The sequence below is a fragment of the Hemitrygon akajei genome, chromosome 4 (assembly GCF_048418815.1).
Source record: "Hemitrygon akajei chromosome 4, sHemAka1.3, whole genome shotgun sequence".
In the NCBI taxonomy this organism is placed as follows: domain Eukaryota; kingdom Metazoa; phylum Chordata; class Chondrichthyes; order Myliobatiformes; family Dasyatidae; genus Hemitrygon; species Hemitrygon akajei.
Genome location: NC_133127.1, coordinates 170,219,985 through 170,247,458, shown reverse-complemented (window position 1 = coordinate 170,247,458; position 27,474 = coordinate 170,219,985). Strand labels below are relative to the sequence as shown.

Genomic DNA, 27,474 nt, shown 5'->3' with positions numbered 1-27,474 from the left:
GTTCTTCCCAATTATAATCCCCCAAACACACACCCTAACTTGCTAGTCACTGCCTCCGTCCAATGAAAAGGCTTGTTTGGTGACCAGCATTGCTTGCTTGCCAAATTCAAATGATGACGTAGCCACGTTATCAAGGAGGCTCTACATGATTAAGTAACACACACAAAACACTGCTGGAGTTCCAGGCAGCATCTATGGAAAAGAGTAAACAGTTTTGGGCCAAAACCTTTCTCACTGCTCTACATGTCTAAAACTGATTGCTGACCATCACACTGCCCACAGGTTAAAAGAAAACTCCAACAGTTATACACAGGTTAAGAGGAACACCACACAGCTTTGGAAGCAGTTTTCCAAATTTCTCAAAACTGTGAGTAAATTTTCAGCAAACACAAAGAAAAGATGAGAGGAGAAAATTGAAGAATTTTAAAAAATAGATTTATCAACTGTGAATCAGATTGGAGTAAACAATAATGGGGAAAGGGGGAAATTCCCCAAAATAATGAGTGGAACTTCTTACATGTCTCAATTTATCAGCTTAAACAGTGAATCACAAAATGAAATCAAAATTCTAAGTGCTTGAAACACAAAGCAAGCCAGTCAACATTTACCACGAAAGTGAGGATGAAAGAAATGCCTAACGTTCAAAGTTTTGTATGGGATATTCTGCATGAATATCCTGTTAAAACAAACCTAATTTGCAAGTACTGAATATACCTGAAACTGAAGCATCTCAAGGCGCTTATCAGTAAATTCAAAGAGAGCTAATGTCGTCTTCATCATGTGCAGAGAGTTTACCATATAGGTTGCCATGTCAGCAGTGTCAAGGTTACTGGCAGATACAGTGCACAACTGTAATAGCGGGTCCATTATACAGGATAGTACCTAGAGGTAGAAAGTAAAATATTTCACAATTGATTGAATTATACAATCAAAGTCTGAACATAACTGCAGTATCCCAAGCCTTTAAACTGTGTTCAAAGTCATTCTTTTTTATCATCACCAGCTCAGCCCACATGCGATGAACCAATTTGCCTTACAAACAAGCCAGGTATTGTTTGTTTCATAATTTTATTCACTGCAGGCAATAAACGTACCATTTTTCAAAATCTTAGAACAGTTATGAAATCCTCTGGGAAGCTACTTACATTCCTGCCTTCCATGGGAAGTATGCAAGTGAGAGAAACCCGATCATTATGACTTAGTTTCATATTTACATCCAAGCAGCTACGTTAAACCAACCAACATACACAAACTGCTGGAGGAACTCAATAAGCCAGGAAGCATCTATGGAGGGGAATAAATGGTCAACCATTCAGGGTGAGACCTTCATCAGGACACCAGCAAATAGATCACGCTTACTCCTTTGAAATTCCTGCTGGCCTCAGGAATACTTGGAAAGCACTGAAGAGATTAAGTAAAAATAATTAAAAAAAAAATGATGGTGCATTAAATGTAATTTTGTTACTTCTAACACCTCCCTTTGCAACTTTTTATATCAGTTTGCCTGCAAAGTTAATCGTATGCTTCAGAGAGCACACAAAACTGTGAGATTTTAAGTGGTTCCAAACTGACATACAGAAGCAGTGAATGAGAGAACACTAACTCCCATTCTGACATGTCAGACCATGCCTCCTCGACTGTCACCATGAGGCCACTCTCACACTGGAGGAGCAACACCTCATATTCTAGGTAGCCTCCAACCTGATGGCACGAACGAAGATTTTGCTAACTTGCAGTAATTTCTTCCTTTTCACTCCTTTTTCTCCCCCCCCCCCCCCCATTTCCCTTCTAGTTCCCCACTCACCCTTTCCTTCTCTTTATCTGCCTTTCATCACCCTCTGGTGCTCCTTTTCCATCCGTTTCTTCCATGATCCACTAGTCTTTCCTATCATATTCCTTCTTCTTCAGCCCTTTACCATTTCTATCTATCAGCTCCCAGGTTCTAACTTCTTGCCCCTTACCTGGTTTCACCCGTCACCTGCCAGCTTGTACTATTTCCTCACCCCACTTTCTTATTCAGGTTTCTGCCTGTTTCCTTTCCAGTCCTGATGAAAGGTTTCGGCCCAAAACATCAACTATTTATTTCCCTCCATAAATGTTCTCTGACATGCCTGAGTTCCAACTGCATTTTGTTTATGTTGCCCAAGATTTCCAGCATCTGTAGAATCTTTTGTGTTGAAGGTTTACTGTGTTTGCAGATTTATTTAATACTGGGGTATAATGGCAATTATATTACCAATCCCTATAACATGGGATTGGTGCTTTTTTAAAAATCTTCATCGGCACTTTAGGTAAATACCCACACAAGAATATTTAACCAACAAATATCGATGCTCCATTTGAGAATGCTTTCACAAATTAGACTTAAAACACATATTAAAAAGCTTCAAGAATGTCAACAAAATCAAATTGTGAGCAATATATAACTGAATGCAGAAGTTAACTGTGTTGCCTCAGCCACAAACCATAACATGGATATCCCCACCCTGGTGAAGCAAAAATCCCTCTAAAAAGGATCTGAAAACTGAAAGGTGTTAAAACTAATGAAAGATTTTAGGACATTTAAAAATTGAAGAGTGTTGAAAGTAAAGAAAGAGCTTTGATACATTCAAAACCAAGTTCTTAGCACTCCAGTCCCAGCAGGTTAACAGACTGCAAACTTTACTAGCATATAATCAAGTTCAAAATTTAAAACATTCTTAGAATTTCAGAGTCTTTGGCCAATGAAATTAAATTTCAGAGTATGTTTTAGTTTACCTGGACAAAATCTGCTTGCCTTGCATCCATTGGGACAACTGATGAATTGTGAGAGGAAAGAACTTCACGCAGGAGGGATAATGTGTGATTTAGAGCAGTGGTAGGTCCCAGGTCAGGCGGTGGTAGCTCAACCTATGTGAATTGAAATTCAAACATCAGGTTGTACTTTCTATTGTTATTCACTTTTAATGCAGAGGAAAGCCTCAATTCATTTATCAAACAATTTGTGGCACCTCAAGAATTATTGGGATTAGATATCTAAAAGGTGTGTTAAAGAGGTAGTTTTAAGAAATGTTCTGAATAAGGAAAGATGGTTAATGAACGACTGAAGTCATAAAAGATGATGGAGCAAAGCATTTCTGTTTCTGCAACAGCCCAGAACTGGAACAACATTTAAAACTGAGGCAGTGTCAAACTGGGAGCCAATACAAGTTAGTGTGCAAAGACTAATGGGTGACTGGGACTTGGTGTAAACTAGGATATGGACAGCAGACATCTGCATGAGTTTCACTTTGTAAAGTTGGATGCGGTGCAGGGGTGGTTGAGTATACTGTATTTTTTGAAGAAACAAATAAAGGCAAGGATATCGGCCACTGTTGAAATAAAACAAAGATTGGAATGGATGATGCTAATTAGCTGAGTAACTTTATGAAGAGAAATTGATAAGCAAAAGAAATTGCTTTTCCCGTCACATATATACATGCTGTGATTAACATTTTACTTAGAGAAGTAAACAAGATTTCTTCTAATCCATATACATGTTTATATTTACATAAAATAATTAAAAGTAATTACTACTAATCACAACTTTTGTAGAATGTAGCTAATTAGCTTAACCCAATGACCTGGATTTTCATAACTTTACAGAAGATAGAAAGAATAAAACTTAAGCAGGCTCAAAATGTGTGTGGCCCATTACCGTAGTGAAATGTGATCAAGAATGTGTCATGAATACATTTGAGTGGGTTCAATTAAGATTTCTAAAAGGAAGTACAAATGCAAATTAAACATTATCCAAAAAGCACTTCAAATCTCTTTGTGATTCGTGATTATGTATATAACATAGAAGGATCAGTAAAAGGTTTTTTTTAATGTATTCCTTGTATTTTTAAAGTATCCCAGCAGCTTCTTTTACAATAATGTGTATTTTGGCAACAGGATTGAAAAAATGTGAAAACAGAAAAAATTCCAAAGCCACGAACGGTTAGTTGCTTTCTTTTACCATCAGTTCATTTATACTGGAAGTAGATCTACCAAGGGTAGCTACAAAGATTGATGTTAATTCAACAAATCACCTTATCCATTAATTTACTGGCATGAAGACCCAGGCTATTGAAGAACATTTTCTTGCTTAGAACATGCATTTCTTCAATTGTGGTCAGCAGAGTGGCAGCACAATTTCCTACAATTCCACTGTTGGAAGGGGAAAGTAAAAGATTATCAGTATTGGTTGAATATAACTAGCGGGCAGATGTTTTGTGACATATTATCAGTCAAATGTGGAAAATTGCTTTTCTATGCTGAAACAACAAAACTCATGCAGAGTGGCTCAGGAACTCCACAAGTGATACCACTGCAATTTCCAGCCAGTTCCCTGTAAGATCTGATATCTTAATGGCTTAACTGCACGCACAGGTTTCCTGTGTTCTACCAACTTCAGTAGTACTGAATGCTAGGATTTGAGTACAATAGACTAGATTTCGTAAGAGTTCTACAACACAGAAACAGACCCGTTGGCCCATCTGATCCATGCCAACTAGGATGCCCCATCCAAGCTAATCCCAGTTGCCACCTTTTAGCCACTAACAAAGGAAGTTCAGAGCCTAAGGTCCCACACCACCAGGTTCAGAAAGAATTATTACCCTTCAACCATCAGACCAGCATGGGTAACTTCACTCACTTCAACACTGAACTGATTCCTCAACCTTGGAGATTCACTTTCAAAACTCTACAACTCGTGCTTTCAATATTATTATTTTTTATATTCTTCTTATTATTTGTTTTATATAATTACAGTTTGCCTTCTTATGCCATTGTTTGTCCACCTTTGTGTACAGGTCTACAATCTCTTATCCGAAATTCTGAAATCTGAAAAGCTCCGAAAACCGAAGTTTTTCTCGTGGAGTGTGGAGCATGTCGTAACAAGGATTGTTTGGCGTGCCAACAGCTGACGTTACTCAGGTGTGATGTCAGTTGTGGCTCAGCGCTTGCATTGGTTACACATGCATTTTATTTAGCTTTGTTTGCCAGACGTAATGCAACTTAACTAGAGGTACCTGTACGTATTTAGCTTAGTTTGAACCTTTATATGTCCTAGAGTATTTACGTTCTACATTTATTCCAATAAGTCATTTACCATGTGTTTGATTCGGTTCGTTTGAAGCTGCATATTTTTATGTTTTATTGAATGTTTTTGTTGGAAATAAAATGTACTAGTGTATTTATGGTCTATAATTATCCCACTATTTCACTTATCAATATATTACTTTATAAATAAACTGTAATAGTATTTGTAAAAGAGCGCAGATTGGGAAAACACAGAAGTTCTCTCTCCAGCACTCGTTGTTTGAGTATGTACAGACATTTTTTCTTGTCATTATTCCCTAAACAATACAGTATAACAATAATTTACATAGCATTTACATTATATTAGGTATTATAAGTAATCCGGAGATGATTTAAAGTATACAGAAGGATGTGCATAGGTCTGGAGCTCCCCGGGTCCTAAAGTCCACCCACACTGAGACAGGTTAAATATCAATATAATTATCAATTTTCTGAAATCTGAAAGATTCTGAATTCTGAAATGCAACTGGCCCCAATGATTTCAGATAAGGGATTTGGACCTGCATTTGTAGTTTTCAATAATTCTATTGTGTGTGTTCTATTTATTGTGAATGCCTGCAATAAAATGAATCTCAAGGCAGTATATAGTGACATATATGTACTTTGATAATAAACTTACTTTGAGCTTTTGAACTCCAGATCTTTCCAATCTGTGTACCTGTCCAACTGTGTTTTAAAGGTATTAATGTCTTTCGAAAATTATTGATGAACCTGCCTCAACCACTTGCTCCGGCAGCTCATTCCACATACATACCACACTGTGTGGGTAAAAAAACTAAGATGCCCCTCAAGTTCCCATTAAATGCTTCCTCTTTCATCTTCAAGCTACGCTCTGATGTTCTTGAAATCCAACCCTGGGAAAAAGACTGAGTGAATTCACCCAAGCTATGCCCCTCATGATTTCATACGCACATTTACATTCTAGCGCCATTTTAATTCTAATCAAAACTAAAATAGATTTTACATTCTGCAAAAGACAATAAAAGTAGAAAATGCTGTAAATACAAGTTAGGAACATCTGTGGAAAGGAAAACAGAATTAACACTTCAAGTTGAAGACTCTGCCATAGGGTCATCTATTTGCAACATCACCCTTTTATCTCTTTTCATAGATGTTGCCTGAATTGAATATTTTTTTTAAGTTTCTTTTTTATTTCCGATTTTCAGCATTTACAGCTTTTAGCATTAGAAAATACACATTTTGTCTGTTGTAAATTGGGAGCATGCTCATCGGTACCTCATAAAGTCGTCATGTTAAACTGCTCTTGGTCCTCCAGTACTAACATTCCCAGATGTATACCTCATTGTATCAAAAATTATGCCTGCTTAGGCTGTGCACAGCTGTCCCGGGAACCTGCACAAAAGCCCATCCTCCTTTCTGCCAGTGCTCCTACAACAATGATGGCCAGAAATGGGCAGGCTGGGGAGAGTAGTGCAGAAGCTCATTTCCGAGATATGGGGCTAAAGACTCCACCTGGCTAGAATGTGGATGTAGGGACTGGCAGCAGCTGCTCTGCATATCGATAGGTTGTCTAGATTCTATGGTTGTCACTAACTGCTAACTTTGGTCAGCTGCACAGACATTTCTCGGCACACAGAGCATATGCTACCAGTTCTCACCAATCATCTGTACACACTGTATTAGCAAGAATACAGCCCTGAACGCCACTTTTCAATGCTACGTGGCTGCAATAGTTGTTCTGGTCTACACCACACCAGTTGGCACAACCAACTTCTCCACACTTTGGGATGATTTACTGTTGGATTTGTGCCAAGTTCCCAGGACAGCTCTGGGGAGAACAGGAATTCCCATCAGGTTCCCAACACAATATTTCTGTCAATAATGTTTCTCTATATAAAATTCCATGGTGATTCATTTCAGCACCAATTCTATTTGTGCTCACATTCCTTTGAATACAGTGTGTGTGCTAAGCGTAATTATTTTCTCAAATCGGACACATGCTGTCAATAAAAGGCAGATGCATTAGTAACTAAATAACATGTCTTTCTTTTTGTCTTACCTGATAGTATGATGATAAAACTTGAGAAGGTTGGAAAGTTTATACAACAAAACTGCACCTGGCTCTGCGACGATAACCTGTTCAATACGAACCTGAAACAGAATACATGGAATTAAATGTTGATCAAGTTTCTGCAACTTGCTTAATCAATCAGCAACTCTAATCATAGGTTGCAAGATCATGTCTAAACAATGTATGTTATTGAACTTTTTCCCCTAAATATACAAGTCTGAATTACATTATAAATGGGAGGCCTAGTCAAAACTCATTGAGTTTGTCCATCTTCTAAACCTCCAACTCAATGCACTGAGAGAAAATCCTGGAGATCCAAAATAAAACATCACAGGACATTTGTTATTGATGTCAAGAAATCAAGAGGATGTTGTAATACACACAATATGCTGGAGGAACTCAGCAGGCTAGGCAGCATCTTTGGAAAAGAGTAAACAGTCGACATTTCAGGCCAAGAGTCCTGATGAAGGATCTCAGCCCGAAATGTCCACTGTTTACTCTTTTCCATAGATGCTGCCTGGCCTGCTGAGTTTCTCCAGTGCTTTGTGTGTATTACTTTGATTTCCAGCATCTGCATATTTTCTCTTGTTCAAGAGGATGTTGTAGGGTAGCCTGCTATCAGTTTTCTATACTGAATTGCAGGCTAGCCTTCAATTGCATTACTAATCCTATACTTACCTTCTATTTTATTTCTTCTGATCAGCTCATTATCAACTGTTTTTGTACTCCACAGTTAACACTCTTGAGCTTTCTTTCCCTTCTCACTTGTCCTGGCTGTGCATTTGTACAAGAACCTGCTGTATCACCAACTTTTTCTGGTTCTGATAAAAGGTCACTGATCTAAAATATTAGCTTGAATTCCTCTCTCACATTTGCAATATGATCTGCCGAATCCTTCCAGCACTATCTATTTTAAAATAGATTTGAAAGGCATTGTTTTGACGTGCACCTGCCATTCCTCAAAGATTTAATACCATTGCTCCATTTATTTCAAAACTGCTAAAGTTCATTAACAAAGAACGTATCAGATAAATACATTTCTTGTGAATTCATACTGCCACCCATCAGATTATCTTTGCAATGAGTACTGTCTGAATTCAAACTAATTTTAAGTGATTTATTTTAAAAAGTTATTACATTTCATCTGATTATTTATGTTTTATTTTCATTATAGACCTACAACTACTATTCATTGCCATTTTGAATAGCATAACAGCATTTAAGAGGTATTCTATTTGTCAGAAAAACTGAACTAAGCAGCCAGCAGAGACAAAACTATTAAACAATTGCATTAAAAAGAGGAACAAAATTGAATACGACTATTTTTAGCACTGCCAACAACTTACAATTCACAAAGGGATTCTGGCTGGAACAGCAAACAGTTAGGAAGGTAAATGTTTTTGTTGGCCTTTATTTAAATTGAGCTACAGTAAATCAATTTATCTTCAATTTTACAGTATGTACAACTGGAATTTTGGTGTCTGCACCTAAAGAATATATTTAACTTGGTGAAGGTGCAACATTGATTTACAAAATTGATTCCAGGATTGAATTTTTTAGAATTTAGAAGAATAAGGGGATCTTACTGAAACTTCAGAGATCCTGTGAGGAATTTATAGTTGCTGAGAGGCTGTTTCTTATGAATGAAGAATTAGGAAATGGGGGCAAAATTTCAGTTCAGGGTGTGAGCTGAGAAGAAACTATTCTCACTCTAGAGGTCTGTAAACCTTCAGAGTTCCTTTCTCCGGCGGATATGGATGTTTACTCCAGATACAAGGATGTTCTGGAGGTTTTTTAAAAAAATACAGAGAGCGGTTGATATCTGAAACATGCCAATGAGATGGTGGAATCAGTAATAATTACTTAAGAGACATTTGGACAGACATTTAAAGAGGCAAGGCACATAAGGATAAGGTGGTAAAATTGGTAAGTGGGATACGTGTAAAGGGGCAAAAGGGTCAGTGTTGATGTTGTGAGTCAAAGGTCAGTGTTTCTGTACAGTACAAATCAAAAACCTCATGTATATTCAAAGCTAAGTACACAAAATGTTTGGGCACTAAGGGAAACAATGGACACAAGGACAGGATGATAACGTACTTGAGATGCAAGGATCAAAGAATGAAACACAAGTTTGATGGGCATGCAGGCTCTTCCTGTTACATCTCTATTTTCCAATTTAACACAAGGTCTAAATGAGAGTATGTTTACAGGCAGAAAAAGAATTTAAAAAGCACAACTTCAAGTCTACTGTTTTGGAGCTGGATGGGGATTCCCTTTATAAGATGTTAAGATTAGCACTAATGCATTGTATGACAAGCTGATTCCTCTCATTGTTCATTTAACCTTTCAGAGCATATCCTTGCCAAGTGATCAGGCAGACTACTTAATTTCACGCATTAATCACCTTGAAAGAGCAAAAGCTAAGTCGACAGATTTTCTATTTTCCTTACAGCTAGAATTGGTATTTTGCTGCAGAATCAATTAGCAAACTTGCATCAATTGCTCCTCAAGGAGTATGCTTCACATCATATTATTTTCAATAACCGTCCAATTAATATAGGTTAATTTTCTAAAACTCACCTTTCTTGAGAAAATTGATTCCACCATTTGGCTAGCTAATCAAGAAATTGAGCCGATAGTATCTTCTAGTTCTTTATTACTTCAATCTTTCTCAAGGTTCTCTCTCTTTTCAAGGTGTAATTTTATATCTTTAAAGTAATTTTGTGTTTTTGTAGTGTACTGCTGCTGTAAAACAGCAATTTTAATGTCATATAATGCGGTGATAATAAACTTGAATCTGATTCTGACTTGACTTTCAGATTTCATCTTCCTTGTTGCTTATTGCCTTACAAACAAGTTTACTATGATCTCACTTATGCTCTCATATCCAATTTCTGATTCCTATCACACCATTCAAATGCAAAAGTAAACTGGTCCCTCATCGGATCTGCAGCATCTGCACAATCTCTTGTATTTGTCATTTGGTATTCTCATTGTGCATCTAGAAACAGATGTTTGGAAATGTTGCCTACAGTTCTTCTTCACCCCAGGAATCATGAAGTTAACTGTAGTAACTTTTGTTTCAATTATAGCTGGAGGCTCAAGGTAGATGAGCTTCCCATCTGTATGGATAAACTGAAAGGCATCATGAAGCTAATATTTTCACCAAATTTTAAGTATGTGACTACATTTTTATTTAATATCAGAACAAATTCCAATAAATCAGTCTGTACCTTTAAAGGTCGGCATACTCCTTCAGTGATATGTCCTACTACTTGCTGAATATTTTCGTCCACGCCTGTAATAATAAACATTCTACTTTACATAAAGGTATAGCTTAACCAAGCTGCTCATTCCTATTACAAAAGCACACTTTTGCATGATGAAATCAGAAACCTCATTGCTACCACAAAAACACTTCAATCGTCAATAAGGCAAAATTCCGGAAAGAGGACCTCTTCTAGAATTCTCTTTTAGTGTTAATAGTGAAATCAACACTATACTGACCATCATTTGATTGCAAGATCTATTCGCACTTTCTAATTGTAATTAACTTTTCAATTACAGTTTGGTAGTATGAATAATCAAATTGCTTCAATAAGCTATTTTTATGCAGCATTGGTTAAAACTAACAAAACCCTTACCACTAACAGTACCACTACCAGCAACTAAGAGGAGCTTTTCCAATTACTGATACCACAGAATTAGCCTGAAGGAAGTGTGACATTTATAAATGTTACAACAACATTTAAAATCAGAACTCTTTTTGATGGGTATAGCAGAATTAGATTTTTTAAAAATATAGTAATCCTGAGCTTTTATTATCCTTTAAAATAGATCTACCTGTGCTTTACATAAAAGTACATACATGTAATACTTGCAGGTCTTAAAAACTTTAAATCTATTTACCACCTGCATAAATCTCATGCTGCAAACAGATCTTCACTTTCTGTTTTAGGTCTCATCAATTAATTATTGATCCTCCAGACCGAAGTGGCTCTGACAGGATACTTGATTAACAGCAACATTCCTAATTTTAAAAAATGTAATTCTTTGATTTAACGTATCATTTAATGTTTCATTATAAAAATAAAGCAGTTACTGGTCTGCATGAGAAAGCTTACTCAATCTTATCCATACTTGTTAAAATAGAAATCTCTACTTACACTTAGAATGACCAATATAGACTGCCACCTAGTGTACTGAGTATGAGTTTGCCTCAGTGAATTGAATTGACTTTCTTTTTCACATCCTTCACGTACATGAGGAGTAAAAAGCTTTACATTGTGCAATGTGCAATCACAGTAATTTATAATGTACAACAGTCAATGTAACATAGAAATACACTCAAATCAGCGTGTGTTAATCAGTCTGATAGCCTGGTGGAAGAAGCTGTATCTGAGCCTGTTGGTTCTGGCTTTTATGCTGTGGTACCATTTCTCAGATGGTAGCAGCTGGATTAGACCGTGGTTGGGGTGCCTTGGGTCCCCAGTGACCCTTTGGGCCTTTTTTTCACATCTATCTTTGTAAATGTCCTGAATCATTGTAAGTTCACAACTACAGATGTGCTGGACTGTCGGCACCACTCTCTGCAGAATCCTGCAATTAAGGAAGGTACAGTTCCCATACCAGGCAGTGATGCAGCCAGTCAGGATGCTCTGAATTGCGACCCTGCAGCAAGTTCATAAGATCTGGGGGCCCACACCAAACTTCCTCAACCGTCTGAGGTGAAAGAGGCGCTGTTGTGCCTTTTTCACAACACGGCTGGTGTGTGCAAATGATGTAAGGGTAAATATAGAATAAAACTGGTTCAGAAGAGAAATCTGAGCCTGATTTTGTGAAATGATTAAAGCCAATCTACAGAAAGTCATGCAGCTCACTTTGGATAACTGCTGTGGACAAGTCACAATGATAAGTTTCCTCACCAAACATACATTTAAATGAACTGAGTCTGCTCAGTGATTGAGACTTGCACATACTCCTTGAAATAATACTGAAAATACAAATAATTCAAAATCCAAATTCAAACAGTGTTTTATCAGTTTATGAATTTACACAGATTAGATTTTAAAATTACAGTTTGGGCCCACTAGTATTCTTAAATGCAAAACTGCAACTATTATTTTTTCTGATGCTGTGATTGCTCCTCGTTCTACCTTATGACATAACTTCACTAATGCATTTGACATTTACGGTTCTGGCACTATCAATATTCCAACAAACTAACATGGACACATGATAGATTCTGAAATTAGGGAAGCCCTGACACATTAGAATACATAAGAGTACATTTTCTTCATTCTTGTACAGTTCTGTTCTGTGCATTATGTCTTCTACTTGAGAATCGGTTGTTTATAATTTCCTTATTTATCTGCAGATAGTAAAAAAGACCAAGATCCCTTTGATTTTTGTTCAGTCATTTTAATAGGACAACCATGTATAGCTTCTTCTCCTGAAATTAATTATGGCTACAATGAAAACTTCAGTGTAAAAGCAAATTAGCTTGTACAGTATTCAACTGTTCCATTTAATAACAGAATGAATATAGTATACAACCTGAAATTCCTGCTCTTACTCTTCTGTTTAGTTTTTGATAGAAATTGGCTTTGAAGTGTCGTTAAATTTTAGAGAACCAGTTATATGAAGTTTCTGGAAAATTTCAATGTGGACAGCCCACGAAAGAAATTAAATGAGACAATTACCTTGCATAGTTACAAGCTTCAGCAAAGCTTCAAGATGCTCTTTCTCTGAAGCAGCTGCTTGGTGTAACCATGCCAACATATCTCCAACATACCTGAAAACACAAAATTAAGCAAAATTGGATTTCAGAAGACACTATCGCAACAGAAAGAATGATGAGCATTCAATGGTGTACCTTAAAGGATCATGAGAGTGCATTTCAATTGGCCGAGGAGTTCCACCAGGTCCACCTCTGGTGAGAGCGTCTATAAAACCACGAACTACTGCACTCCTCCTTGCGGTTCCAAATTCATCAAGTATGTAGCTAGATTGATAAATACATACAAAATTAATGACAGAAAAATGGAAAAACGGTGAAATAAATTAGTATTCCAAATCCTAAATGAGTAGATATTCTATACAAATAAGCTTTCCAAATAATCTCATTTACAAAGCTACTTTGCAGTACCATACATTCATTTATTTTATCTGTGGACCAATTAGACACTTCCTCACCTTCCCTGCAACATAAACCTAACTATTTTTTCCCTTTTCCATTTCTGACAGGGATCAACAGCATGAAACTTAATTGTATTTTGTTTTCCACAGATTTTGTGCCCATTGGTGAAGCAATGGCACTCACTACCAAATTGAGAAAACTGCATTTTAATGAACCCTCTGGGAAGGAATTGCCCTTTCCCAGTGTAATTGTTATCAAGAATCAGAATATCAATATCTATCATGTCAAGCAACCCAGCCGAGCAGCTACCGTAGATTCCGGACTACAGAGCGCACCTGATTAAAAGCCGCTGGCTCTAATTTTAGAAATAAAATCAATTTTTTACTTGTAAAGGCCGCAACGGATTTTCGGCCGCAGGTGTCCCACGTTGTAATATGAGATATTTACACAGAAAGATATTACACGTGAGGATTTTTTAACTTTTAATTAAATCCAAATGGTAACAAAAACAAATACATATTGCAAATGCTTTTTTTCGAACCGTGCCCGTAACGCGGCTACTTTTAAATATACGTTGCGTATACTTCTTTACTGAACAACATTCCAATATCTCCTAACGACTGGTAAAAAATATATATACTGCAGCCTACCAGGAAAAGTTATTGATCGCCTTTAACTTAAAAGCAGCGTTTTCGCTCCGCCGCTCCCCCCCCGCCGTCCCGTTTATCGCAAACCGGTATCCCACAAGACGCGGCGAAACCGGGTGTGACGTCATAGCATCCCGCGATGTAGTACAGAAAACAAATATAGTTAAAACTCTTCTAACTTTAACTAGAAAATGAATTACTAAGCGAAAATATTATAAACTAAATAACTGCCATAAAGGCAGCACAATGCTTTTCTTCGAGTGTTTTCCATGTTGATGAGGGTGAGTACAAATGACTGATTTACAATAATTTAATTGTGAAAGTGCGCTTGATTTATCGTACAATTTCATTGGACCTCTGTGAACTACTCATCAATTTTATTGGTCTACTGTTACGAGGCAAAATGTTTTCGGCAGCATGAAAAAAAATAATATATTAGCCGCTCCGTTTTAAAGGCCGCAGAGTTCAAAGCTGTTCAAAATGTGGGAAAAAAGTAGCGGCTTAAAATCCGGAATCTACGGTAATCATCTTGAAGAATTCTGACAGTGAGCAAAATAAGAAAAAAGCTCAAAATATTTAAAAAATCTTATAAACCACAAAACTTAGGAGATATACATAATATTCAAATGATAATTGAAATACAGATATATCATTTAAAAATTTATTACATCATGAAATATTTTTGGGATAATTACATGCCATATGTATAAAATACTTCATTAGGGCCAGTGAGTTTGCTAGGCAACAGTTATGGGCTAATATACCATTAGAAACACTTATAGAGATCAACAACAAAATTAAGATTCTTACACAGTATTTTAGATTAAATTAGTTCATTTTTTAATTAACTTTCTAATTTCTGGATACTAACATTGGAAAATGTTGCAAGACAGCATCCAAGTGGAAAATTGATGAACTAGATTCTTTGATACACACACAAAATGCTGGAGGAACTCAGCAGGCCAGGCAGCATCTATGGAAAAGAACTGCTGAAGGGTCTCAGCCTGAAATGCCGACTGTACTTTTTCCTATAGATGCCGCCTGAACTGCTGAGTTCCACCATTTTGTGCATGTTGCTCGGATTTCCAGCATCTGAAGATTTTTTCTTGTTCTAGATTCTTCGATAGTAGTTTCTTGGTATCGTGACATATAATTCCATCAATATTATAAGCATGGAATCTGGGCTAATAAATTTCATAAGATTTCAATCACTTGATCCTTACTTTACTGAAAGCTTTTAGTAAAGAAGAAAACAGCTTCAATTTTCTTCTACAACGATCAAAGTGATAAGACATAAATTGTAAAATGAAGGCATATAGTATTTTTTCTTAACTTTTTTCTTAAAAATGCATGTAGGCAAATAATATTCATTTGTGCTTGATGCCTTTCTTAAGAAATAGTCTGCTCATTTGCTTAAAAATGTAATTTTCCTTCCCTTTTCACATTTCCAGAGACAGTAGTCAGGCTAACCCAACGGCCCAATCAGCAGCAGGAGCAGGCCACAGCAATGAGGATTCTCACAAGTCAGTGACGTTTGTTTAAAAGACCTTCGTGGTCATTTGGGCTCATTCCGGCAGCCCAATCAGCGGCAGGAGCAGGCCACAGTAATGAGGTTTCTCGCAGGTTGGTGACGCTTGTTTAAAAGGACAGAAGGGAAGAGCGAGATGGCCATTGTTGGGAGTAGGCCAGTGGTGAGAGTAGGAGTGTCAGGCTTTAACAAAAAAGAGGCGTTGGCCCTGGTTAAGCTTTCTCTTGCTGTACCTAGTGTAGCAAATGGCTGCTGTGTGTTCTTTATGCTAGATGTTGGAGACCTGGAATACCTAGAGTTTCCCAGGGAACTATGTCTGCATGAAGTGCATCAGTCTGCAGCTCCTTGAAGACTGTGTTAGGGATCTGGGTCAGTGGCTGGATGACCTTTGGCTTGTACAAGAGAGTGAGGAGATAATCAATCAGAGTTACAGGGAAGTAGTCACCCCTAAGTTAAGAGGAGGCAGATAGCTGGGTGACTGTCAGGAGAAATGGAAATATGAATAGGCAGTTAGCGCAGAGCACCCCCGTAGTCATTCCGCTCAATAATAAGCACGCTGTTTTGGATACTGATGAGGGGGATGCCAAGGAGACCAGGTTAACTGGCACTGAGCACAGGTCCTTGGTGCAGAAGGAAAAGAAGGAGAAGAGGAGACCAGTAGTAATAGGGGACTCAATAGTCAGGGGAACAGAGAGGAGATTGTTTGGATGTGAACGGGTCACCCGAATGTTATGTTGCCTCCCAGGTGCCAGGGTCAAGGACGTCTCAGACCATGTCTGCAACATTTTGGAAGGGGAGGGAGAGCAGCAGATGTCTTGGTACATATTGGTACCAATGACATAGGAAGGAAAAGCAGAGGTCCTGAAAAGAGAATTTAGAGAAGCAGGTCCTTCTGGGTACTAATTTCAGGAATGCTGCCTGTGCCACGTGCCAGTAAGGGTAGAAACAGGATGATTTGACAAATTAATGCATGGATGAAAAGCTCGTGCAGAGAGCAGGGCTTCAGTTTCTTGGATCACTGTGATCTCTTCTGGTGGAGGTACGACCTGTACAAAAGGGACAGGTTGCAACTGAACCCAAGGGAAACCAATATTCTTGTGGGCAAGTTTCTTAGAGCTGTTGGGGAGGGTTTAAATTAATTTGACAGTGGGGTGGGAACCAGAGTGAAGGGACTCAGGACAGGATAGATGGCAAAAAAGCAAAGATAGTGTGTAGTCAGACTGTCAGGATGGGCAGGCAGATGATAGGACATAATTGCAGCTAGGGTGAGTATCAGTGCATTTGGGATACAGAATGAAAAAGGGTAGCAAATATAATACTCTTAAGTGTTATATCTCAATAAGGTGGATGATCTTGCTGCACTTTTACAGATTGTCAGGTATGATGTTGTGGTCATCAGTGAATCGTGGCTGAAGGATGGTTGTAGTTGGGAGCTAAATGTCCAAGGTTACACATTGTACCGGAGAGACAGGAAGGTAGGCTGCCAGCAGTGTTCCACAGCAGTTGGTGTTCGGACCGCTTCTTTTTATGCTGTAAATCAATAATTTAGATGATGGAATAGATGGCTTTGTTGCCGTTTCCAGATGATGCAAAGACTGGTGGAGGGGCAGGTAATGTTGAGGAAACAGGTAGGTTGTGGAAGGACCTAGATAGATTAGGAGAATGGGCAAGGAAGTGGCAAATGAAATACAATGTTGGGAAATGCACGGTCATGCACTTTGGTAGTAGAAATAAATGTGCAGACTATTTTCTAAACAGGGAGAAAATCCAAAAATATGAGATGCAAAGGGTCTTGGGAGTCCTTGTGCAGAACACCGTAAAGGTTAACTTGTAGTTAGAGTCGGTGGTGAGGAAGGTAAATACAATGTTAGCATTAATTTCAAGAGGTCTAGAATACAAAAGCAGGGAGTGATGCTGAGGCTTTATAAGGCACTGGTGAGGCCTCACCTTGAGTGTTGTGAACAGTTTTGGGCTCCTCATCTTAAAAAAAAGATGTGCTGGCATTAGAAAGGGTTCAAAGGTGGTTCACAAGGATGATTCCAGGGATGAAAGGGTTTTCATATGAGGAACATTTGACAGCTCTGAGTCTGTACGTGCTGGAATTTATAAGGATGAGAGAGGAATCTCATTGAAACTTTTTGAATGTTGAAAGGCCTAGACAGAGTAGAAGTGGGAAGGCAAATGTTTCCCATGGTGGGGGAGTCCAGGACGAGAGGGCACAGCCTCGGTATAGAGGGACAGCCATTTAAACAGAGATGCGGAGAAATTTCTTTTGCCAGAGGGTGGTGAATTTGTGGAACTTATTACCACAGGAAGCTGTGGAGGCTAGGCTGTTGGGTGTATTTAGGCAGAACTTGATAGGTTCTTGACTGGAAATGGCATGAAAGGTTACAGGGAGAAGGCCAGGGAGTGGGGCTGAGGAGGGGAAAAAAGGATTGGCCATGATTGAATGGCGGAGCAGACTCAAAGGGCCAAATGGCCTAATTCTGCTCCTATGTCTTATGGTCTAACATGAAACTTCAAAGACTGAAGTGCAGATGGAGATTTTCACCATTTCAAGGATAGCTACTGTTCTGCACAAAGATACAAGGCCAAAGAATTTAACTAACTTTCGCTGTATACTTAGCTTCTGAATTACAATTGCACGTTGCAATATAAATGATCAAAGAATCCTTCACAACAGCTTACATTAAAATTTTGGATCTGGACAAGAAAGTAATGAATTATAGGAAGAAGTGAAGAAACAGAGGTGGAAGATGACACACTATACCATCCAAATTCAAGCCAAGATTGGTTGATGAAAGTCTGATGTAATATAAAACTCCTCAGATCAGGACAAGATGCAATTCTTATAAAGCACATTCCTTTTTCTCTTTATTTTTGCCTTGGTAAAGAATAATGTGTGAAAACAATATAATACTAACTTGTAGAGTACAGGTCGATCCTGCAGAGCCTCCATCGCTTGAGTTAGTGCGGGAGAAACATCACAGGCTTCCTGAGTAAGAGTTCTGGATTCAACTATATATATTTAAGAAAAAGCAAAAGAAATCTAAGTATTTTCTGAGTTTTATTATTCACATTTAAATTAAATTAAGCTGGTTTGCTTTCCAGGTAGCTAACATTATACTATAACTATCAAAATGTTACCATTGTCCTCTAATTCTTGAACAAAGACATCCAAGTTTAAGAACAAACCAAGAATCTGCTTCAAATTTAAATCACAAGTCATGACTCTAACTGTACTGTTAAAATACTAGTTATGTGCCATTTGGACATGGCAATTTAGGAAGGGTGCAGAAAACATTTATTTGAACAATTCTAGGAATAAACTAACGGTTGTCATCATTGCAGAGAAGAATGAGCTTGAATAGAATTGTTTAAACCAGAAAGGGTTACAGAAAGTTCAGAGCTATTATGGCTGAAGAGCCAATATCCAGAAAATGTCGATTGAAAGTGATGATCAATAGAACCTGAGGTAACATAGAGTGATGCTAGAAAGTTGGTGAACTCTGTAGAATTTACTCTATTTCTGCATAAATATGACTTAAAATGTAATCAGATCTTCATGTAAGTTCTAAAACTAGATAAAGAGAACCCAATTAAGTAACACAAAATCATTTTACTTGCTCATTTATTTATTGAGAAAAATTATCCAATATTACATATACTTGTTGGAAAAAAGTACAGTCGGCCCTCCATATCCGCGGGTTCCACATCCGCAGATACAACCAACCATGGATCAGGATCGAGAAAAGAAACGCAAGTTCTCTCTCCAGTACTCGTTGTTTGAGCACTGTTTGCCTCGCGCCTCATTTGGTTGCTACTTGTATTATGTGCACCCTTTGTTTCTGTGAAAAAACACTCCTAAAAAGCAATTAAGTGGTCAAAGCAAGGCGGCATCAGCGTTCCCAGAAGAGCTACGATGGTTGCATCTGTACTGAACATGTACAGACTTTTTTTCTTGTCATTATTCCCTAAACAATACAGTATAACAACTACTTACACAGCATTTACATTGTATTAGGTATTATAAGTAATCTAGAGATGATTTAAAATATACAGGAGGATGTGCGTAGGTTATATGAAAATACTATGCCATTTTATATAAGGGACTTGAGCATCCGTGGAATTTGGTACCCGCAAGGGGTCCCGGAACCAAACCCCCACGGATGCGGAGGGCTGACTGTATGCGAACCTTTGCTTTCAGTAACTGGTATGACACCCTTGAACAGCAATAATGTCAACCAAACGTTTCTGGTAACTGTTGATCAGTCCTGCACATTGGCCTGGAGGCCATTCCTCCTTGCAAAACTGCTTCAACTCTGGAATGGTGATGGGCTTCCTTGTATGAACTGCTTGCTTCAGATCCTTCCACAACATTTCTATAGGATTAAGGTCAGGACTTTGACGCAGCCATTCCAAAACACAAATTTTCTTCTTTTTAAACCATTCTGTTGTTGAGTTACTCGTCTTTCAGATCATTCTCTTGTTGCATTATCCAACTTCTGTTAAGCGTCAGGTGACAGCCTGCTACCCTGACATTCTCCTGTAAAAAGTCTTGATACAATTTTGAATTCATTGTTCCCTCAATGATTACAAGCTGTCCAGGCCCTGAGGCAGCAAAACAGACCCAAATCATGATGCTCCTTCCACCATGCTTCTCAGTTGGGATGACATTTTGGTGTTTGTGTGCAATACCCTTTTTCCTCCAAATGTAGCAAGATGCATTTGTGCCCAAAAGTTCAACTTCTGTCTCATGTGTCCACAGAATATTGTCCCAGAAGCATTGTACTCAGAAGGTCTTTTGCAAACTTGAGACGTGCTGCAATATTTTTTTTGGAGAGCAGTGGTTTCCCATATGGTGTCCTTCCATGAACACCATTCTTGTTCAGTGTTTTGCTCATTGTGGACACATGAAGATACTTTAGCAAGCTCTAGAGATTTCTGCAGGTCTTTTGCTGTTACCTTGGGTTCCTTTTCACCTCCTTCAGCCTTGCCTGTGGTGCTGCTGGTGTGATCTTTGCAGGAAGCCCACTCCTAGGGAGAGTAGCAACAGCACTGAGTTTCCTCCATTTGTAGACAATTTCTCTTACTGTGGACTGATGAACACTCAGGTCTTTAAAATGCCTTTTCCAGCTTCATGCATCTCTACAATTCTTCTTCTACGGTCCTTTGAAAGTTGTTTGATTGAGGCACAGTGAACGTAAACAGATCTTTCATGAGAAGAGCAGGCTCTGTCAGTATTATGACTTTGCGTGTCTTTTTTCATAGGGCAGGACAACTCCAGAACCCACACGTCCCATCTCATCTCATTGATTTGAACACTTGACTCCAAATAGCTTTTAAAGAGGGCACTACCTCAGAGGTTCACATACTTTTTCCAACAAATACAGGCAGTATTGGATAATTTTTCTCAATAAATAAATGAACAGGTATAATGTTTTATGTTATTTATTTCAATGGGTTCTCTTTATCTAGTTTTAGGACTTGCGTGAAGATCTGATCACATTTTAGGTCATATTTATGCATAAAAAGAGAAAATTCCACAGGGTTCACAAATTTTCTAGTACCACTGTATAATAGTTACAATAGATTATTTTGCCTGACAGGACACTAACAATAGACTCAATCAAATCTTGGATTAAAGGGACTTGATTAAATATATGAAGTAGGTTGAAAGCATCATATTGCCAGTTGCTCCTGCTATTTCTAATGTTCTTACATAGAAGGGAATTTAACTGGTGTGTGGCACAGCTAAAATTACCTTGATCTCATTCCAAAGAATAAGCAGCTGAAACAAAGTGACTATATCAAACCAAAACATAAAATAGACAGAATAGCTTTACATTATGAATAATGTAAAAATAATTGATATATCATTCACTTAGTTGAATCGTTTTTAGTTCATGTGTTTTTCAAAACATCATTGACAGTCCTTTACATATATCCAACTTCAATATATTTGATATGTGCTTCTGATAACAGACATACCTTGTGCCCATCTGTAAAGCTTTTCATATGATGTCTCTTGGAGGAGGGCCATCTGTTCCATAATTTCCAAACTTTGAAATACAGAAAGGAATTAACATCCTGCAACAACCACTGACACTGTATATATAAACTTGTCTACATTGCAAATGCTGTATTACAGAGAAAGCACTCTTTCCTGGAAACATGATTGTTTTGTCTTTCAACTCTTCTATTCATCCTGAAGGAGGATCTCAGCCCAACTGTTTATTCCTTTCCATAGATGCTGCCTGATCTGCTGAGTTCCTCCACTATTTTGTGTGTGTGTGTGTTCCCTTGGAGGTCCAGCGCCTGCAAAATTCTTGTGTTCATCCTCTACTTAACTTTGTTGCTGTTAAATACTTTACTCCATAGCTTATAGGCAAGATTATCTCTCTCATGGTGCTGTTCAGATGTAATATTTTGTTACTGTTCCTTATAGTTTCTCAAATCAAACCAAAATGCATCGTAAGTTGGAAAATAGAAGTTCATGTAGAAGAACAATTAAGAATATTCCTTACCCTGCAGTTTGCTGGTTTGTTCGTAACAGAACCTTCACGTCATTGTGAATCTGTTTCACTTTTCCAAGTGCTTTAAAGAAGTCCTAAAAGTATATATAAAATTATGCAGCACAATTCTGTAAACGTAATGCTTCTGCTACATAATAAACATAGGATCGAAGATTGAAGATCAACTTTATTCACTGTATGCATTTACATGTATTAGGAGCTTCCTATGATATGTTGGTCAGGGTGTGACATCCAACAAAAACAATATCCAAAATTATAAAGAATAAAGAATTACATAAAACATAAAGATAGAGGTTAAAGGACAGATATGGAATAAATTATGCATAAATACCAGCATATATTTACAACGTATTATATGGATTACCTCTGTAATCGGCCCCTCTCTTGGACCTCGAAGAGTATTCAGCTCTTCTGCAGTTAATTGAAACTTGGACAAGAAAGCATTTGCCACCTCAGATCGGATTTCTAATCGCTGACTGCAATTAAAATGAAAATTCAGATCAGATGTACAATTATAATTTTCTACTGCGTGGACTATAACACCCAGCCTTCAGCATATTGGGCAAACATACACCACTGTCGTGCAAAAAGAAATAGGTAGAAAAATTTGATCACATTGTACATCAGTAGGCTGTAGTACCATTTTCTGCTAACCTGGTCACCAGTATATCAACTACAGCTATTATATAAGAAAAACTGAATTGATTATGATAGAACTGGTATTCACAAGTACACTGGCTTTGTAAAAAGTGGGTAAAAAACAAAAGATATGGTAAACAACTTCATTAGCTGTCTTCTGATCTTATCAAATCTCTACAAGCTTTGCTAATTATGACATTAATTCATTTATCTGATTAAGTGCATTCCATGCCCTCTTTTCAGTGCTACTGTCAGAAAGGAGGTACAGAAGCTTGTAGGCACACACTCAGTGATTCAGGAACAGTTTCTTCCACGCTCCCATCCGATTTCTAAACGGACATTGAATCCATGAACATTACGTTACTCTTTTATTATTTCTGATTTTGCACCAGTATTTTTAACTTAACTATTTAATATACATATATATCCTTACTGTAATTCCTTTTTTCTCTATTGATCATGTACTACTACTGCTAAGTTAACAAATTTCATGGCATATGCCGACGATATTAAAGCTGATTCTGAAGAAAAGACACATATAGCAGTTTCAGTATCACTATCCTTTTTAACACTTTAAGAGACTTCATATTGCACCCTTAATACTTCAGGTGATGTTACAGTGGCTCTGAGCCAATATGCCAGTTTTCCGTCCCACTGCTCTCTGACAACAAATTCACAGCAAGACTTAGGAAAACACGGACCACTATCTCAGTGTCAGGAACTACCTCTAAGCAAAGGCAAATGTGGATGATCAAATAGCCCTTGGTCAATTAACAAAAAGATTAGTTGAAGTTCCAGACTTCAGACCTTTCACAAATTCCTGGCTTTCTCCCCAGAAGTGATCAACACCTTATTAAAAATGCTTCTGAAACCTGGATTAACCCTGGCAAATACTTCACAACACGTGAGAACTACCGACAATGGTTTCTCCACAAAATCCTCCAAATTTAGTGGAAAGGATAGGCAAACCAACATCAGTGTCCTCCTCCAGGCCAACATACCCAGCACCAAGACCCAATTAATGCAGTTGACTGTGCTGGGTAGGGCATGTCACTCACATGCCTGGGTGTAGAATCCTAAAACAAACTGACTACTCCCAGCTCTGTCACAGGAAGTGATTCAGGTACGTGCTTACATTGTTAGTGAAGGAGTGCAACATCTCTACTGATTCTTGGAAATCTCAATGTACTTAGGGGGTGGTTTTGAGAATCCATGCACACAAGTCGTGGAAGGCACGTATCACCTCACGAACTACCTACCCATATTCCCTATCAGGCACCTCTGACTCCCAAATGAGGAGTCCTCCTATATTGGTCTTATAAGGAAAAAGTAATGGAATTATCGCAGCAAATGACACAGTACAAGGTCCTACAAACAAAACTTTATCTGTTTTTAATATTGATTCATAGAAACATATAAAACCTACAGCACAATACAGGCCCTTCGGCCCACAAAGTTGTAACGAACATGTCCCTACCTTAGAAATTACTAGGCTTACCCATAGCCCTCTAATTTTCTAAGCTCTATGTACCTACCAAAAGTCTCTTAAAAGACCTTATCGTATCTGCCTCCACCACCGTTGCCAGCAGCCCATTCCACACACTCACCACTCTCTGCGTAAAAAACTTACCCCTGACATCTCATCCGTACTTACTCCCCCCAGCACCTTAAACCTGTGTCCTCTTGTGGCAACCATTTCAGCCCTGGGAAAAAGCCTCTGACTATCCACTCTTTATGCATGGCTTCCACATCCTTCCTGTAGTGAGGCGATCAGAACTGAGCACAGTACTCCAAGTGGGGTCTGACCAGGGTCCTATTTAGCTGCAACATTACCTCTCGGCCCCTAAATTCAATTCCACAATTGATTAAGGCCAATACACCGTATGCCTTCTTAACCACAGAGTCAACCTGCGCAGCTGCTTTGAGTGCCCTATGGACTCGGACCCCAAGATCCCTCTGATCCTTCACACTGCCAAAAGTCTTCCCATATATTCTGCCATCATATTTGACCTACCAAAATGAACCACTTCACACTTAATCTGGGTTGAACTCCATCTGCCACTTCTCAGCCCAGTTTTGCAGCCATCAATGTCCCGATGTAACCTCTGACAGCCCTCTACACTACCCACAACACCTCCAACCTTAGTGTCATCAGCAAACTTATTAACTCATCCCTCCACTTCCTCATCCAGGCTATTTATAAAAATCACGAAAAGGTCCCAGAACAGATCCCTGAAGCACACCACTAGTCACCGACCTCCATGCAGAATATGACCCATCTTCTGTGGGCAAGCCAGTTCTGGATCCACAAAGTAATGTCCCCTTGGACCCCATGCCTCCTTACTTTCTCAATAAGCCTTGCATGGGGTACCTTATCAAATGCCTTGCTGAAATCCACATACACTACATCTACTGCTCTTCCTTCATCAATGTGTTTAGTCACATCCTCAAAAAATTCAATCAGGCTCATAAGGCACGACCTGCCCTTGACAAAGCCATGCTGACTATTCCTAATATATTATACCTCCCCAAATGTCCATAAATCCTGCCTCTCAGGATTTTCTCCATCAACTTACCAACCACTGAATTAAGACTCACAGGTCTATAATTTCCTGGGCTACCTCTACTCCCTTTCTTGAATAAAGGAACAACATCCGCGACCCTCCAATCCTCCGGAACCTCTCCCGTCCCCATTGATGATGCAAAGATCACCACCATAGGTTCAGCAACCCCCTTCCTTGCCTCCCACAGTAGCCTAGGGTACATTTCATCCAGTCCCGGCAACTTATCCAACTTGATGATTTCCAAAAGTTCCAGCACATCCTCTTTCTTAATGTCTACATGCTCAAGCTTTTCAGTCCACTGCAAGTTATCACTACAATCACCAAGATGCTTTTCCATAGTGAATACTGAAGTATTCATTAAGTACCTCAATGATGAAGATCATCTGGCATTGGGAGAATAACTCCCTGACTCTTTGAAACAGTACCATGGCAACAGTCACTTTCTGGAAAGACACTGGCTTAACATCTCATCTAAATAATAGTACATCTGTCACTCCATCACACCTTTGGTACTGCATAATAAAGTAAGACCAAAATCTTGTGATCAAATCTCAACACTCAAAGGCAACAATGCTGTCAATTGAACCACAGCTAGAAACTGCAGTCATGGGATGGGTTGAGGTTTAAAAGGCGGACAAATACAGGACTTAAGTTGTTCTATTTGAATGCATATGGAATCTGAAATAAGGTAGATGATCTTGTAGCACAGCTAAGAGATTGGCAGGTATGACATTGTGGGTATCATGGAGTCATGGCTAAAAGACAATTGTAGTTGGGACTTAATATCCAAGGATACACAATTTATCAAAAGGACAGGAAGGTAGGCAGAGGAGGAGGAGGAGCAGCTTGAGATCAAATTTTAAGAAAGAGGTGATATAGATCAGAAGATGTAGAATCCCTGTGGGTAGAGTTAAGAAGCTACAAGGGTAGGAAGACTATGAAAGAAGTTCTATACAGGCCTTTGAACAATAGCCAGTATGTGGTGTACAAATTACAGTGGAAATAGAAAGTGCATGTGTGAAAAGCAATGTTATGTTAGTCATGGGGGATTTCAATATGTAGATAGGCTCGCAAAATCAAGTTGATGCTGATCAAGAGAGGGTATTTGTGAAACGCCTCCAAGATGGCTTTCTGGAGCAGCTTGTGGTTAAGCCCACTAGGAGGTTAGCAATTCTGGATTGGGTGTTGCATAATGAACCAGATACGATTAGGGAGTTTAAGGTAAACCCTTAGGAAAGAGCGATTATAATATGATAGAATTCATCCTGCAATCTGAGATGGAGAAGTCAGATGTATCAGTATTATAGTGGAGTAAAGAGAATTACAGAGGCATGAGACTGGAGCTGGCTAAAGTTAGTTGGAAGGGGACGCTAGCAGGGATGATGGAAGAGCTGCAATGGCTGAAGTTTCTGGGAGCAATGTGGAAGGCACAGAAAAGGAAGTATTCTAAAGACAGGATCATTCAACCATGACTGACAAGGGAAGTCAAAGGCCAAGATAAAAGCGAAAGAGAAGTTAGAGAACTGGGAACTTTTTAAAAAAACCCACAGAAGGCAACCAAAAAAAGGGGGAAGATGACATATGACGGTAAGTTAGCCAATAATATCAAAAATTACACTGAAAGTATCTTTAGATTTATAAAGAGTAAAAGAAAGGTGACGATAGACGTTGGGCTGCTGGAAAATGAGGCTAGAGATAGTAATGGGAGACAAAGAAATGGTGGATGAAATGATTAAGTATTTTGTGTCGGTCTTTGCTCGTAGCATGCCAGAAGTTCTAGAGTGTCAAGGGCAGAAGTGAGTGCAGCTGCTATTACAAGGGAGATGGCACTTGGGAAACTGAAAGGTCTGATGGTAGATAAGTCAAATGGATCTAATGGAATACACCCCAGGGTTCTAAAAGCTGAAGAGATTCTGGAGGCATTAGTAATGATCTTTCAAGAATCACTAGATTCTGGAATGGTTCTAGAGGACTAGAAAACTGCAAATGTCACTCCACTCTTCAAAAAGGGAGAGAGGCAGAAGAAAGGGAATTATAAGCCAGTTAGCCTGATCTGAGGTTAGGAAGATGTTGGAGTTGATTGTTAAGAATGTGATATCAAGGTGCCTGAAGGCCCATGATAAAATAGGCCAAAGTTAGCATGATGTCCTTAAGGGAAAATCTTGCCTGACAAATCTGTTGGAATTCTTTGAGGAAGTAACAAGCAGGATAGACAAAGGAGAATCAGTGGATGCTGTATACTTGGATTTTCAGAGGGCCTCTGACAAGGTGCTGCACATGAGGCTG

General features: G+C 38.5%; 1 protein-coding gene across 1 annotated transcript in view; it reads right to left on the bottom strand.

The window, feature by feature from the left end:
- The window catches only part of cog6 (component of oligomeric golgi complex 6), a 97,154-nt gene that overhangs the window by 13,788 nt on the left and 55,892 nt on the right, over window positions 1–27,474 (bottom strand). The window contains exons 5-15 of the mRNA XM_073043957.1: window positions 22,350–22,461; window positions 21,977–22,059; window positions 21,441–21,511; window positions 18,374–18,467; window positions 13,011–13,139; window positions 12,838–12,929; window positions 10,369–10,433; window positions 7,124–7,215; window positions 4,053–4,170; window positions 2,758–2,889; window positions 715–882 (exon numbers count right to left, since the gene is read on the bottom strand). Of these exons, the coding sequence (XP_072900058.1) occupies window positions 715–882; window positions 2,758–2,889; window positions 4,053–4,170; window positions 7,124–7,215; window positions 10,369–10,433; window positions 12,838–12,929; window positions 13,011–13,139; window positions 18,374–18,467; window positions 21,441–21,511; window positions 21,977–22,059; window positions 22,350–22,461 (1,156 nt within the window). The remainder of the gene's footprint in view (window positions 1–714; window positions 883–2,757; window positions 2,890–4,052; window positions 4,171–7,123; window positions 7,216–10,368; window positions 10,434–12,837; window positions 12,930–13,010; window positions 13,140–18,373; window positions 18,468–21,440; window positions 21,512–21,976; window positions 22,060–22,349; window positions 22,462–27,474) is intronic.